At 39.4% G+C, this 16378-nt stretch overlaps 2 protein-coding genes across 4 annotated transcripts; one reads left to right on the top strand and one right to left on the bottom strand.

The window, feature by feature from the left end:
- The first annotated feature begins 1709 nt into the window (after window positions 1–1709).
- Window positions 1710–5287, top strand: tnnt2d (troponin T2d, cardiac). Its single transcript, XM_063479361.1, has 12 exons — window positions 1710–1772; window positions 2563–2617; window positions 2759–2769; window positions 2852–2879; window positions 2965–3022; window positions 3102–3218; window positions 3316–3393; window positions 3485–3595; window positions 4020–4129; window positions 4296–4386; window positions 4634–4671; window positions 5179–5287. Exons 2-12 carry the CDS (start codon window positions 2580–2582, stop codon window positions 5219–5221), a joined length of 723 nt encoding a protein of 240 aa, XP_063335431.1. The 5' UTR covers window positions 1710–1772; window positions 2563–2579; the 3' UTR covers window positions 5222–5287.
- On the bottom strand, window positions 4902–15903 carry dnm1l (dynamin 1-like). Of its 3 annotated transcripts, XM_063479360.1 has the most exons (20): window positions 15690–15903; window positions 13064–13208; window positions 12527–12556; window positions 11858–11904; window positions 11264–11335; window positions 11095–11181; window positions 10461–10623; window positions 10180–10300; window positions 9956–10087; window positions 9575–9781; window positions 9324–9444; window positions 9087–9242; window positions 8892–8981; window positions 8709–8801; window positions 8486–8539; window positions 8106–8177; window positions 7325–7501; window positions 7064–7173; window positions 6818–6977; window positions 4902–6009 (listed from the first exon to the last, which is right to left on the bottom strand). In XM_063479360.1, the coding sequence occupies exons 1-20, from the start codon at window positions 15789–15791 to the stop codon at window positions 5953–5955; spliced, it is 2196 nt and encodes a 731-aa protein (XP_063335430.1). In that variant the 5' UTR covers window positions 15792–15903; the 3' UTR covers window positions 4902–5952. The 3 variants fall into 3 exon arrangements, with proteins under 3 accessions (XP_063335430.1, XP_063335427.1, XP_063335429.1); XM_063479357.1 differs by lacking the exon at window positions 8106–8177; XM_063479359.1 differs by lacking the exons at window positions 8106–8177; window positions 12527–12556.
- Between the last annotated feature and the right edge of the window lie 475 nt (window positions 15904–16378).

The following is a 16378-nucleotide window of genomic DNA, read 5'->3' as shown; positions in this document are numbered from 1 at the left end:
ACGTATGTCCATGTACTTAATATAGATCACTTAGACGTAATTAACAAGTCTGTGGTTGTGAAGCAATAAAGAAATCTCTTTGGCTAATGTTTACAATTTTGATAAAAGCTTTTAATATTTTTTAACAAAATTAAGTTGTGCATAAACACTCATAAATAAACCATTAAATGAATGACTTTAATGTTAGCAAAGGATGGCAAAACTATCCGACTGATTCAGCTCTTCAAGAGAGAAATATATCAACATCTATGTAGGGGTGTCCAACTCCAGGCCTCAAGAGCCAGTGTCCTACAGGTTTTAGATATCACCCTGGGTCAACACACCTGAATCAAATGATTAGTTCATTAACAGGCCTCTGGAGAACTTCAAGACATGTTGATGAGGAATTTAGCCATTTAAATCAGCTGTGTTGAATCAAGGACACATCTAAAACCTTCAGGATACCGGCCCTTGAGGCCTGGATTCCCCAACCCCTGGTCTACTGGATGGATTAATCTATTAGACATTCATGTTCTGTTAGTCATTTTTAAATACCTTGTCATGCAAACATACTCACTAAAAATGGAAGACATGATAAATATTTTTACCGGCTGAACATTGTAATTTATATTCCTATTGTTAGCATGGCATCAGTGTGACTCTTCGGATGTAGTATGAAGAGCACACAGAGCAAACATAGACTATCTGATCACTCACCTCGTGATTAACTTCAAAAGGCAACTGGCTCGTAGTTCATTCACTCATCATTTAGTCAAATTTACAACTCCAAAATGGATGGATGATGCACGATAATAGTTAGACAGCCGATAAGCCTTGATAAAGGTGCTCTTATTAAAAAGTCTAATTAAAAAACACACAAGGATCCACACCTCAAATCATAAGTTAATATCATTGGCACATCCTGCCTAGGACTGCTACAGCAGCGTGAACCATTTTCACAAATAACATCCAGCTTTGTTACTTTTATGGCTTTTTTTTTGCAAAAAAAAGTCTATGAATACTTGTGTATGCAAGTATCTACTGTAACAACAGTTCAGTGACAAATCTTATTGTATTCAACAAACAGGTTATAGTCTGGCTGCTTTGCTTATCTATTGTGTATTTACATGCCACCTACTTCAGCTTTTTATGCATTGCAGAAACATTAGAGACCTGCAAGACAATCGCAACATGCACTCTGTTTAAAAAAAGCCTGTAATTAACAGTGAATGTAACCCGGTGTTCCTGTCAGCAGTGCACATACGTTGAATTCTGCCTAAATGTATTGTGACACTTTCAGCATTTTTTTTATTGATTGCCTTGTTTGAGTTGTTTACAAATATTGTATGTATGGCTTCAGCAATAAAAAAAAATGGAGGAAAAAAAAGTTCTGGTTCTGTTTTAATTTTAACCAATGAAAGCAAATGCTGTCATTTGTAACCATTTGTGAAATTATGGTGTGTTGAAAACACAGTGGAGGGTGACAAGGCAGGAATCTACCTGCAAAACATGTAACATATATGAGTGTGTGTGTGTGTGTGTGTGTGTGTGTGTGTGTGTGTGTGTGTGTGTGTGTGTGTGTGTGTGTGTGTGTGTGTGTGTGTGTGTTAGTATCTAGTTCCTTGTGTGTCTGTAATGTCCAGCTCTCTAACAATAGACTGATCAGCCATAGGGTGTCGCAGTCACATGAGTCAGAAGGGCTGGACTATGTATCCTTGATGCTTAACCTGTTTGTTAAGTTCAAGGAGCTGAAGTCTGTCGCCCGCCTCTGAGCTCCTCTGTCTGGGTCACAGGTAAGGGCACGCATACTCTGTGTGGGGAAATGTTATCAAATAAATCAAAGCCTTGTTTAACCTTAAATATTGAACTGAATTAATTGATCAGTTAGTTTATCACTGAATGAAATCTGGACTTGGATTGTTTTTGCAGCATGCTGAAATCTTTTTAAGCCACATTACAAATCTAACAAAATTGTCTCCATGGCATCTTTATAACATCTTCTGTGACTGTACAGCAGCTTGTACATGTACTCACACAGACACTATTGATAAATTCATCATTTTTACTTATTTTTACATTTTGTTATAATAAAAAATTGTTATTGGCAGAATAATAAGCAGACGTAGAAAATAACACATTCTACACATGAGTAGAATTTCAATGTTTTACTTCAAACTTAACTGGAGATATTAACTTTACATTTGAAGCCGTTCTGCCTACAGCATCACCATCTACACAGTAATAAAACACTTTTTTATAGTTGTCATCAGTAATTTCACACTTGTGACAGGACTTTGATCACATTTAGTTGAATAACCATGTGTACCTTTTAAATACACATACAGAAGTGTTTTATTTGGGCATATTAAGTAGGAGTGTTTTCCAGTTATTGTGTTGCTGCTGTTGTCCAGTTAAAGATCAGAATAGACATCTTCATCTCTGGCCAGGCTAAGATATCTGATCCAACACTGACCCTCATTGTAAACTGTGTGAACGGTTGCTATCTCAGGATCTACTATGCTGCTTAATGATCAGAAATACTTGTTGGTGTAAATATAGGCTAATAGGGTGTCCATTTTGCAGAGCTCACCCTTAACAAAATGTCTGACACAGAAGAAGTCGGGGAGGAAGAAATTCAGTATGTGATCAGTTTTACACTTTTTTTTATCTTCATGTTATTATAAGTGCAACATTTCTTTTTATTAGCTTTATGATTCTTGTGGTATTGTGTACTTAAGAGGACATTTTTAATTGTGTCAATGTTTCTGCTCTCTTCCAGGGAAGAAGATGGTAAGAAAATTGCATCTACCCATTATTTTATACACCTGATTTCATTTCCAGTTTACTAATCATGTGTGCTCCTGGTCATCAGCACAAGATGACTCAAAGCCCAAGCCTAAGTAAGTTTCTCAACTTTCCTTACGTTGAGCAGTTTAAACCTCACTTAGGACGAATCATACAACGATAAACTGTTCACACCTGCAGGTTTATGACAAACATTTCGGCCCCGAAGATCCCTGATGGTGAAAAGGTGGACTTTGATGTGAGTCAGCCTCATCAAACGTCTCTCCGTTTGAAACTGACCAGACACATTTCTCACAATGTTTGGTTTTTTGACGCAGGATATCTACAGGAAACGTCAGGAGAAGGATCTAGCTGAGCTGCAGTCTCTGATCGAGGCTCACTTTGTCCAGAGGAAGAAAGAGGAAGAAGAACTCATTGCCCTCGTTAATAGAATTGTGAGTTGGTTGCAGAGCAGTCACAGTGTCTGTACCCGGCTGAAGTTCACCGTGACTGCGCGCACCTTTGTGTGTTTCTTGGTTGTTGTTTTTTTAGGAGAAGCGTCGTTCTGAGAGAGCCGAGCAGCAAAGGATCAGGGCGGAGAGAGAAAAGGAGAGACAGAACAGACTTGCGGTACGGACGTGGATTTACACCTTCAGTCTACAGTTTATTATTCCGCCTGCAGCGAAAACAGTATTGAATGATTGGCTTGTGCTGCATGCAGGAGGAGAAGGAGCGTAAGGAGCAGGAGGAACAAAGGAAGAAGATGGATGAGGACGCAAAGAAGAAGAAGGCCCTCTCAAACATGTCTCAGCAGTACGGTGCTGGACAGAAGGTCTCTCAGTTTCCTATGAATGACAGAATTAGAATAGTATGAAGCAGACATCTGCTTGCTTGACTTAATGAGAATGGATCACCTGAGTGGATAGTCCACTGTGATGCTCCTACTGCAATAGCTTTGCATGATTTACAGTTAAAAGTACTGGGCCCCTCAGTTTATCCACAAAGCTGGTTTTATCTACTCCACCTTTACGACTCTTCTCCCATTAAGCTCTCTCTTTTAATTGGCTGTCTCTGATAAACAGAAGCCTTGAAGGTGGAAAAAATGTCTGAAACTGAGCATTCCCAGCACTCTGAAGACTTCCAGGGGATTACTTGTACATATGCTGGAATGCAGTTTAAAATAAGTTAATAATAATAATAATACATAGAGAATGTTGAGGCGGACTCATGCTCATTCTTTATGTTATGTTACGCAGAGTGACACCAGAAGAGGCAAGAAAACAACTGAGAGAGAGAAGAAGAAGAAGATACTGGCTGAACGCAAGAAACCTCTTAACGTTGATCACCTGAACGAGGATAAACTCAAGTATGACAACACTATGCAGGGCTTCTTCAGTATTTATAGTTCATTATGTTTCTAAATATTGGCCACAGATAACTCGTGTTAATACTGCAACATATTTAATAGTAATAGGTAATTTGATATTTTTTGGTATGAATTTCTTTGTAATGACAGTTGTGTTCTTCTTTAGGGATAAAGCCAAAGAACTGTGGCAGTCACTGATGGGGCTGGAGGCTGAGAAGTTCGACCTCAGTGAGAAACTTAAAAGACAGAAATATGATGTAAGTCATAAACTATTAATCCGTTCTGTGATATTACTGTCATTATTTAAAAAGACAAAATAGAACATTGAGTGTATTTATGACCAACAGCACGAGAAACACCTGAAGGCAACCATCCTGCATTTATCATTTATTGATATTTGTTGGTGTAGTTTGCTAGTTTCGCGATTCACATTAGACCCCGTTGTGTAAGATTATCAGCCTTTTTATTTCAAAACACTGAGGAGATGTTTATGTGCCGTTGCAGATCAACCTGCTTCTCGCTCGTGTTCAGGATCACCAGAGGTAAGCACACAGCTCCCCCGCTGGATCTCTTCCTATTTTGATGACCTTCTAAGGTTTCTTGTCTTACATAAAGCTTCTGTTGCTCCCTTTCACACTTTTCTAAGATAAGATTTCACATTTCACCACTGACAATCAGAAAATAGATCAGAGACCGCAGTTATGAGTGTATTATGTTCTAAAAAACACAGTGTCATCTGTGACATTATTAGAAAAACACATCACGTACCCTGTTCTTATAGTTTGAATTTATTTTCTGTTAAACAAACAGCATGCAGCTTGACAGCATACCCCCATAAAGTCAAAAGAAGCCTTAAATGTTTGCGGTTCAATTTCTGCACTTAAAACATTACCAACTTAATTATTTCCACATCATCTCATGATTCCCCCAGTCTTTATATTTCTGTCTTTAACATCTGTACCCTGGGTAATGGTATGTCGAATTGCTAAATAATGAAACTATATGATATCCGTGTTTATTAAACTCATTGGTATCTCGAAAATTTTCAGTGCCAAAGGTCGTGGAAAAGGCAAGATGGGCCGGGTGAGATAAAGCTGCTACAAGATAGAGTCGAGGCAGACGGTGACACCAGCGATGGACCCTGGTGTCTATTGTCCATGTGTTCATTCTTCTATTTTGTAGGGTTATGTGTCAGTTACTATGGTCATAAAAGTACAAAACAAGTGTTTCTGTGTAAATCTGTCCACTATAATAACTCTTACACAAAAATTCACACTGAACAGCAAATGTGTCTAATTTTGCATTGTTCTTGTGTCGCTTTAAAAATAAAGAAATAATGAATGTATGATGTATTGGTATGGGGTATGTTAACAATTAAAAAAAAAGTGCATTTCTTTTGCAGTGCACAAATTACTTCAAAATCCAATAAAGAGGGCATATACATGGTGTCACATGAGTTTTCATTTGTAGCTTTAATCAAAATCTACAGTTAGAGCACATATTCCTCAGCAAGGCTCCACATAGTGGTGATGTATAATATTATTTATGTACTGTTTTACTTACATTAAGAAAAATATAATAATCTAGGACAGAAGTATACGTGATGCCCATGGCGAGTGACTAAAATGTACTTCCCCTGATTATTACTTCCTTGCTGTACATTAAAACTATGTTTCCATATACACATATCCACACCAGTGCATTTCTGAGTTGTCTCTACAGCCTGAGCTGCTGCATGTCTCGACAGGGAGGTGGATGGTCCACATGAAGACGGTGAGGGTCCCCACAAGGATGAAGAGAGCTTGCTGAAAGATTGCTCATCCTCACCACAGGTGGGTTTCTCTGATCTCTGCTATCACCTGGCTGGCTTTCTGCAACGCCTAGACACAGAGATGAGAAGACAGATGTAATCTAATAACTGATTTTAATGTCGTCATCACACCGCATTAGGATCATACTGGGATATACAGTTTCTCCATCAAGTCACACAAGAGAATCACAAGTCTGATTTACTGCGGTAAGTAAAGGGATTTTTTATGCTAAAAAGATTTGAAAAATCATCTGCTAGATTGATTCATTTCTCGTGACTCATATTGGCTTCAAACAAATGTCTGAATGAACTTTTGTACAGAAAGATGCTGTATTCACAGAACAGTCAGTGCAACAATAACTTCAGAGCACTGAGGAACCATGTATATCTCTAATGTTGCCATAAACAAAGCATGCTAAATAGTTAAGGCTTTTCCTAATTCATAAGACATTTCTTTACAAAAAGAAGTTATATATTGTGGCATGCAGAGGAATCTTCACAAGGAAGCTCCACACACAGATTGAGCTTGCTGTTTGACCCCAAGCTGGTAGGGGGAGCTCTTTATTAAACACTTGCTGGTGCTACACTGTGCTTCGAGGGTCAATAACAGCGTAACAGAACTGATTTATGGTACTGCATTCTTTCTATAAAACAATAACTGTCAGTGACTTTGTACCGCAGTATAAACACAACATTTAAGACAACAGTTAAAAGTAACCATGAACAATAAAACAAGAACATCTAAACAGCAGCACATGTCCTAGAGCATGATGAGAGAGAACTAGCTGCTCCCTCAACACGCCACAATATTATATTTACTGGATAAAATATAACTTTGTATGACATTGGCTCATGCTTTTTTGTGATGAATCTGTCACCTTGAGCATGTCAGCAGCCTCGTTGCGTCTTTGAGCCATGTCCTCGGACTCTGTCAGCAGGTCGCTCAGCAGCGTCGTCTTGTATAACTGACCCACCAGCTCACTCTGCAGGCAGTCCTTCACATGGTTCACCAGGAAGTGCATCACTGCCTTTGGTACACTGAGGCCAAACACAGTAAAACGCATAGTAAGGATTAACGATGTTAACGTTTACTCTGTAGCAGATGAAAAACCGTGAATCCTTACCTGTCTTGGATGTTTTTCCGAACAATCAGGAAATATGACTTGATGAGTCTCTCGATGACCTCACAGTCTCTCTGCTCCCGAGCAGACAACTTTCTTGATACTGGAACAGGCTGACAATGAAATAAGAGAAACTCTAATAGCTATAATATTTGGCAGATTAGTGCACTTACAATACATCTACAGCACATTTTACCAATACGAGATATTGCCATCAAGCAAAAACAATTTTTAAACCTGCTTATACAAATGCAGAGTTCTCACCACATCTAATAGGTTGACAGCATGGCCCTTCTGGGGACTTGCAGTGATAAGAGGCTGGGGCATGGCCCTGTCACCAGCTGGAACCTCCTCGCCCTTTCTCACCATGCTCCTCCAGTTGCCCGTGCCACTGTCTGTCTGGTCACTGACAGAAGAGCTCTGAGAAACACTGGCTGCTCCCTACAGAGGGGAGAGATATAAGAGGTAATGAAAATAAGTAAAATCATCAGCTGATCCAACATTAAAAAAAAAAAACAGAGCACATCCAGAAGGAATTTCCTGATAATTTTTGACATGCTTCAAATATCAGCATGCCATAGGTCTTCTTTGACTTCAGTACAAAGACGTTCATCCAGATTGGTGCTCATTGTCCTGACTGTGAACTGAGCAAGCAAAGGGAATCCTGAGTGTAATTGCTCTTGGCACAAAATGTAACAGATTTACCTAAACCAGATATTGAATATCTTTCTTTGGAGTGAATATATAATAAAATTACAAAGAGTGTCCATATCATATAGTCTACCAGTGCTAGTAAGGTTTTCTTCAATTCTCCATTAAAAGAAACCCCAAAACAAAACCAAACAAAACAAAAACCCCATGTCATTTCAGTTGAGCTGGGAATTGTGCTTTTTCTATCTGTGCAACCAGCATGCAGAAAATAGGGTTAGATGCAAATCAAAGTGTAAGGGCCAAAGAAACACAGCTTGGCTGATTTTAAAGGAATCAAAGAAAGTCTGGGGGTGGGCAGATGTAGACACAGGCAGGGGAAATGAACAAGACACACCTTAGTGACCTCGCCCTCATGGGCAGAAGTTTCGGTGGGGGAGAGAGACTGCCCCCCAGGATCTCTAAGGGACTAAAGAAAGACATGAGGAAGAAAGGAGAGGAGCATGGACAGGAGCAATAAGCGGAAGGTGTGCATGAGCCTTACATACAGTAAGATAGAAGAAATGCCCGACATACAAGTTGGGCAGCTTCAGGTTAAGCAGACTGAAAGCACATAATTTTTTTATTTGTGTATTTTATTATATTCTTATAACTTTATACATGCATGTATACGTGAACAGCTGGTTTTGTCCTGACTAAATAAATCTACATATGCAGGAAAGAAGAAGTTAAAGTGCGTTACCACAAAGCAGTTACTCTCAGACAGACAAACTGTACCTTATCTCTGGGAACGGCAGAGGGCAGATCTCTCAGTCTATTCCGTCTCTGCTCCTACAAAAACAAAATTTTGAAAAATATCACAAGCAGAAGAAGAGAAAATGTTCTCCCTTTTCTGGAAAAGAAAAATCATAATTAAAAACAATCAGTGTGAGGTGACAAAAGAGGATTACACAAACGCTGCATTAAATAAATATAATGAAAGTAGTGGCTAATCTCTTACTTCAATGTTGTTGTTCATAAGGCCACTGGCATCAGCAAAGTCGGGGTGTTTGGTGTTGATATACGCCAGTTCAATGGCAACCAAGTTATGTACCTGAAAATCGATTCAGAAAATAGGTTTTTCAGATTAGGGGCTGTTTGTTAACTTCCTTTATAAATACCACAAGTGTGAGGAGGTCCCGACCATTTCATTTGTGACTGGGAGTCTTTTTCTGAGAAGGGATGTGACCACCTCTACTATAGCATCATGAAGCTTTGGAAACCTCAGTAACTCCTGCAGAGATGATGAACAATCAATCAAAATGAAAGCCTAATGTTACAGCCTTCTGCAATTACAGCACACCTCTGTGCTTTAGTCGCTGGTGAGGGCGTGTCTGACCTGCGTGCTGTAGTTACTGCAATGCTGGATGATCCTCTGCATCTCCTCATGAACGAGCTCCACACAGCGCAGGCTGGGCTCTTCCAGACGCTTGATCTGCCGCTTCACAAGCAACTCAAACGAAACCTCGGGCACAAACAGAGCCGGCCTCGGGCCCTGACAAAGGCAATTAAAGTGTAAGCTTTGAAAAAAGTGCATTTTAAGACAATCACATTAACGGATGTCACAGAAACCAACCGTTGCATTTCTGATTGCAGTGAGCACGTCAATGGTTGTCAGACCGCCCAGAGGATGGACTGACTCCAACGTGCGACCGAACGTCTCGTGGAATATATAACAAATCCGTGCTCCACCACACCTGAGAAGGAGAAAGGACCACATTAAAGCACACACTCAGATGCAGAATGTGCTTTCATTAAGGAGAGTGTGATGCTAGCGCCCCTTGGTGGCATAACAAAGTAAATGCAGTTTAGAGTTGTGTAACTCACAGTTCAGCTGTCTCAATGTACTTGGCCGTGCCCTCTATTGTGTTGCAGTACTCTGCAGCAAACTTGGTGATAATCTGCAGCAACGTGGCACTCTTATCCTCGACAGGTTCACCGTAACTGTTGAGTAAAGACTGATACTGCGCTGCCAGCACATTGATCCTCGTCTTCAGCTCAGGGAGACAGTCTCTGATGTGGTGCATCAGTAACCTGTGGTAATATGAAAGGAAGTCGGCAGGCTTGTTACGAACTAGTGTAGCCAGTGCTATGTTTCATCTTGTTAGGAAGGGAGTAAAACTCAAACAATTAGGCTAAAAAAAAAAAAAAAAAAAAAAAGGTCAATATTTGAAATTTAAATAAATACATAATGTATCACTTTCATACCTGTTCAATGTTCTAGCCAGATATTTGGTTCCATTTCTGTTTGCGAGGGAGGGGTACTTCTTTTGTAAGAATGCATGTTCATCTCGAATAGAATCTGCCACCAGCTTCTTCTGATTGATATCCAACTGGCTCCTGATCAAGTGCACAAACAAAAATAACTATGAGGGTGAGTTGAACTTAAAAGGCGCAGTTTTGCCTTGTGTGACCACTCACTGCACCGATACCTGTTTACTACTCCAATAATGCCCAGTTTAACAGGGATGACTCTGCCCATCAGGACATCCATGGCATCCGTACCAGCATCCATCAGGTCAAGCTTGGTTATCACTGCTAGCGTCCTCCTACCTAAACACAGAACGCACAAACTCAATGTTAAAAAACCAGTGCTGAGGAAAGAAAAGCAAAGAGCACGTGAGGGAGAAATTAAAATAAAGGCTTGTGCTGATTTAAGTAAAAACAACCAGAAGAGAAGAGGAAACCAAAGCAAAACAGGGATGCCATTTACCATCAGGGTCAACCTCACGGGCCACTTTGAGAGCCTCTGATGTCGCCATATCTGTGTTGGCAGCAGTCACAGCCAAGATGATTGAATTGGGGTTGGAGATATACTTTAAAATCAGCTCTCTGATCTGGATCTCTATGTCTTTGGGCTGATCTCCCACCGGTACCTGTTTTAACAAATACAAGTAGACTTTATCCATGGCAGATGACCACAGCTGATTAATAAATAGTAGTGGGGTATTAAAGCCTACAACCACATAACTACTCATGTAAGTACATTTATTTAACACTTGTCAGTCCTTCCAAGCTACATGTAACTAGCTTTATCTGAATAATCAATGAATGTGACCTGGACAGAGATACATGAGCAAGGAGAAAAAAAACCCCATTAAATCAGCTAATGTACAATATGGATCAATATGCTTCCTAGTTCCTGTTATAAAACGTACAACTAGCTTAGATCCAGCACAAAGTCAAGACTTGCAGTTGCTTTTAAGGACTTTTTTTTAAAGGAAGAACTATTCATGGTTTTTAAACCTTTTCAAAACTTAGAGATACCCTGTATGAAATGTATCTGCTAGATCGTTTTATCTTCTAGATCACACAGGTCTAGACTTGGAGAAGCAAACTTGTCTTACCTTGGTGATGCCAGGAAGATCCACTAATGTGAGATTCACAACTTGTGGAGAGAAGATTTTTAGGTGAATGGGTTCATCGCTAATTCCCTGCAAACATAATAAAGCACCTTTCAGGTTGGTGTGGACATTTAAAGCTCATCCATTTTCTCCTTTCATGTTTCACACTCACTTTGTTACTGCCAGAAATTCGTTCTGTTTCTGCCTCGATTTCGTGTCTGATTTCCTCAAAATCTGTGTAGATCTGAAAAGATGATTTAACCATGAATATTAAGGGGGTAAGAATGAGCAACATTAATTTTAAAAAGCATTTGTTGACACTGAAACAACAAGGACAGCCGAGAGGAGCAGAAAGTACATGACAGGGAACACTTACAAAGAAATCCTGAGAAAATCCAATTGATATCACGAGGCTCTCAGCACATCATAAGAGCTTATTTGTTCAAACATGAAGAACTACAGTAAATGAAACTCAGAAAAAGACACAATGTAGCTTTGGAGGACATTAGCCCTGTGGCCAAAAAGATATTTTTAGCAGCTGAAAGGGTGTGTGTGCCTGATCTTGTTACATGTTATACATTTGAGGCATGCCGCAAAACCAGAAAATGTCGTTGTTCAATGCATATGTGTCAAAGTAAATATGGGGCAAAGAACAAGGATATGTCTTGATTCACCTTTGTATATGAAATATTCAGATGTTTCTAATACACAGTACAGCAGTGGCATGAGAGTGTTAGCCTTGCGGAAAACAGGCTGAAAAGTCTACCTTGTTTTTGGTGTGTAGGAATTTGCCCCATTCTTCTCCATCGATGCCTGCAGAAATACAAAGTCGAGGACAGATGTTTTAGATACAGGTTACGTGACAGATGTGGCCTTGAGACAAACGTTACTATTATTACATCCCTGATTTAAATGTGTTTTCTGCCGGCAAGGATGTGAAAGATAAACTCTTCAGAGGAGAAGGTGCCACAGCTGAAGAGTTTTTCTCACATAACAGTAAAGGGAGTAAATAACCTAAAGCAAAAATAAAGTGCATTCTGGAAAGCAGAAACCTAGAAAGGCTATTAAAAAAAAAAAAACAAAACAAAGTAAGCTGATTTTTGATGCAATAATCAACAGGTTGGGGTCTGTTGTTCATCTGAAGAAAGCTGCTCTATGAGGCCCTTAAAATTATTTTCAACAAAATTGTATATTTTTTGACCAGAATATGCCAAGTCTCTTTGACAAACTTCAAATGACAGACACCAGTCTATTTGGGCAGAAGGGCATGAGATGAAGCCACATGGTTTTGCAGTTTTGGAAAAGCTATACAAATACAAGGCAAGATGGGGACAAATATGGAAAAGAGATGGGTGGTGGGGAGCGTTGGATTTGGTGGGGGGCTGATTACATAAGATACAAACACAGTGGGATAGAGAACATGGGAAAAGGAAACCTTTGTAAAGGCGTCCGTTTTTCTTGGATTCTGCGGTTAAAGAGAGATGACAGGAGAGAAAAGAGTTAACTCGGCAATCTGCAGCCCCTGCATGAGACTCTGCAGTAATGCAGAGTCACTCTGCAGTCATTCCCAGAGGACAGGACAAACTACACGCAGGATCTTGGCACATTTCAGTTCCTTGTTTTTGTTTTTTTTTTTACTGAGAAGCGGGTGGCATCTGTTCTCAATCAGAGATAATAACACTATCCATCCATCAATACGAAGTCACTCTAACTGCTCTAACAATAACAATCAATTAAGAATCTGTTTAAAGAGCTCCCTTTATTTTAAATTTTATTAAAGCTGTAAATTTTGTCAGTAAATGTGAAGCATAGTGGACTAATCCAACTACTAAACAAATGCCAGCCTGAAAAATGTGTTAGCAAACACCAAAGGCTGAAAATGTGTAAAAAGTTGACTTTAAAACTAACTATTTAGAAAAATATAAATATTCATTATCAACATACAAATTAGAAGAGGAGACAGTTATGTTACCATTCTCTTCTGTGGGTTTTCTGCGGTCTTCTTGGTCGATGTGCACTAGCTGGAGGACGAGAGGCCGGCGTGTGACAACACCAGTCCCTCGTGGCAGAATATCCCTGCCAACCAGGCTCTCTAAAACCGAACTCTTCCCACTGCTCTGTAGAAAGTAACAACAACAAGATCATAAACAACAAAACTCCCCCCAAAGGGCGTAACCTTGCACCGATTTTCACCTAAATTAAATCAGCTCGAGCTTTTATTGGTATCTACCACCACGCAAAATTTAAACACAGTACTTAGAAAACTGTGGACACTACACTGGTAACAAACAGACAAACAAACCCAATTACACACTCTCTCCTTTTGGGTGGAGAACAAAACCGCCTCATATAAAAGGCTCAAGTATGAATGACTCATTCATTGGCCAGAAAAATTTGTTTTCTGCATACAGAAAACACTCTTCACTGACACACAGTTTTGCATTCACAGAGGAGATTTTGGTGCCCCACGCAAAAGAAAAACCTCCTGACCATAATAAATGTATTTTACCTGTGTGGTTAATCAGGGCTTCATTTAATCGAACATCGTTTTTAATAACATGGTCAGAAATAACAGCAAAAAGCATCACTTTCGGTCTGATTCTCTTTACTGTACTCTCACACAGGAAGCCCCATGTGAGGTTAGCATTACACTATTTTTTTTTTAAAAGCCCATTTTCACTGAACAGATGTTTTCAGGCATTAGTAGAGGAACTAGTATTAATTTAGGAACTCAAGTTTGGAGTTCTAAAAAAACATGAAAGTTTTTTAACCTGTGCACAATGTTTGTTCACACAGGAGGGAAGCGCTATAAGGCATTAACACCAGTATAACGAATGGTGTTTCTATTGATACAGGACTGTGTGAAAGTCTCAAGCCACCCCTCATTCCTTTATGTTTTACATGGAAAGTGGGAAATAATGCAACGATTATTTAAACCTGCAAAAATATATGGAAACACAGTACATAAGGCAGAAACAGAATTTGTAAAATTCTAATGAGCTTTAAAGTCAAACTTTTGTATGACCACCTTTATTCTTCTTCACAGCCTGAACTCTCTAAGGCAAACTTTCTTGCAATTTCTTTAAGTAGTCTTCAGGAGCAAGATTTGAATGATTTGAAACTGAAGACCCGCTGATTTTCAGTTCAGTTCTTGTGTAATACTGTTCATCTGCTACAGGTAGGTTTTTAGGCCTTCTTTTATTCTCCACTTGCCCAGATTCTTCAAATATTTAAGGACACACTCACACTAGCTCTTGAGCGTTTTTGATGCTTGAATGATTCTTAGGTCAGTGTTAAGTGGCTTAAAACAACAACAACAAGAAAACATTCCCCTGAAAATGGTCAGCTACAAGGACTGGACTGAAAATGAAATAAAAAGCAGCCAATGTCCAGAGAAAAACTTTTAAAGACTTTCACAAAGTCTGGACAACTATTTTGAGACCAATTAAAAAAAAAAAAAAACAATACATGAAACTCTGGCTCCTTGGAAGAAAAATATAAAGAAAAGAAAGGTGGTCCAAGACTTTTGCATAGCGCTGTAGGCTTGATTCAGTTTGTAGTTGAATCATCTCCAACGTGTCAAGTGTCAAGTGAAATACTTCACATAGCTAGAAAATTGCGCATAAACGGCCAGGTAATCTTCCACAGTAGGAGCAGCAGCTGTAGCAGTAAACCTAAAGTTGGTCTGACTGCTACAAGTCGGTCTAATGATGGACAAGACAGAAAAAAAACAATTATTAAAACCTTCTGTGCAATCTCTGAGCTGCCCTTAACTGAAGCAGAGCACTGACAAGGACAAACATTAAAAGAACAGACACAAGCACGTTGCATCCGGTCTTAATGGGTCAAAAACATCCTTTGGCTTGCCCTGTTTTACTCTAACACCCTCACATCCCTGCCAATACGTCTGAGACAGTCACATCCCATTAGCCTTAGGCAAAACCTCCCACTTTAAACCACTTAGGCTTCAATGTATACACAAGGTAGTGAGAAACTGTATTATAGATGCTGACTTCATGTCAGTAATAGTTTTTGTGGTGCTACTAAATTGCACTTGGGTACAGCAGGGTGAAAGGCGTTTTTAATTAATTGTTCACCGCTGTAATATTAACAAAGATGCGATAAATATAACTAATAGTATATTAAATCTCTCTAAAGCATTGCCAGCAAAAATACTGATGGGATGCACTAGTTGTAGATAGGTGTTCTTCAGAAATTGGCAAACTTAAATTTAGTCTAGGTTATTCATAAAGTCGTAAGTATAAATTGTGTTTTCCATAAAAACGACAGACGGCTGGTCAAATTTTTTATGTAACTCTATTAAGAAAAACAGCGTTTGATTTTGTTTTCTGGAGACTGACCACAAGGCTAGAACATGTGGATAAACACTACTGTAAACTGTCAACCGTAACTCTGCTTAGTTTACTATGGCAGTAAACTACAACAATTAAAAATCCATGTTATGCTTTTATGGACAGTTGAAAGTACTGTGTCTGCGTGAAAGTGAAAGAAAAACTGCGGTGAAGACAAAGAGTCAAAACAATAAGTTGCTGCAGGCTAACTAAAAGTTAGCTTTCAAGCAAAGTGACGTCTCTCACCTGTGTTCCCACAACAACTATCTGCGGCAGTTGGATTGTGTCTGCGCCGACAGTGTTAAATACGTCTTGCAGCTTGTTTATGACAGGTATAAGTGCCTCCATTAGCGCCGATTCTAAACCTGTCAAACAGAGAACTTTCTTAACGCACACGGGTACAAAGTCATTCAATGTCCCGCAGCTAAAAGCTACTGGCTTGTCTTCGGATCGGACATCTACGCACGTAGTTAGTCACAGTTGCATTATGGGACTTGACGTTCACGACAGTCAAACGCAGCTACACCTCTTTCTCGGGATTCGATTGTTGCCGAACTACATTTCCTAGAGGCTACATCGTGAGCCGTAATAATTATTTTCCCGCAACGCAACAGTAACCACGGTGAGCGTCAAAATATTTATAGGAACACAGACAAAAATTTAATTCTAAATCAAAGTTTTGTCTGGACATTTTATTATGCGCTGGCTATTGCTTATTTTACTACATTATAGCAGAGTGTCAAGTGCACTTCATACAGGAGCGAAATAATGAGGAATATTAACAGTGTTAAACTCAACCAGCACTGATGCTTGTAGTACACAAGAGGCATTAAAAGCCTATATGCTTCCGAGTCAGTTCAGTTTTAACAGTCCTTCCACAATTTACTTTACACATAGCCTAACACAACAACACGTTTTTAATGGAAATAACACAA

The sequence above is a fragment of the Pelmatolapia mariae genome, linkage group LG7, assembly GCF_036321145.2.
Source record: "Pelmatolapia mariae isolate MD_Pm_ZW linkage group LG7, Pm_UMD_F_2, whole genome shotgun sequence".
Taxonomy (NCBI): Eukaryota; Metazoa; Chordata; class Actinopteri; order Cichliformes; family Cichlidae; genus Pelmatolapia; species Pelmatolapia mariae.
The sequence above is the reverse complement of the archived record's forward strand: the minus strand, read 5'-3'. Positions and strand labels throughout refer to the sequence as shown.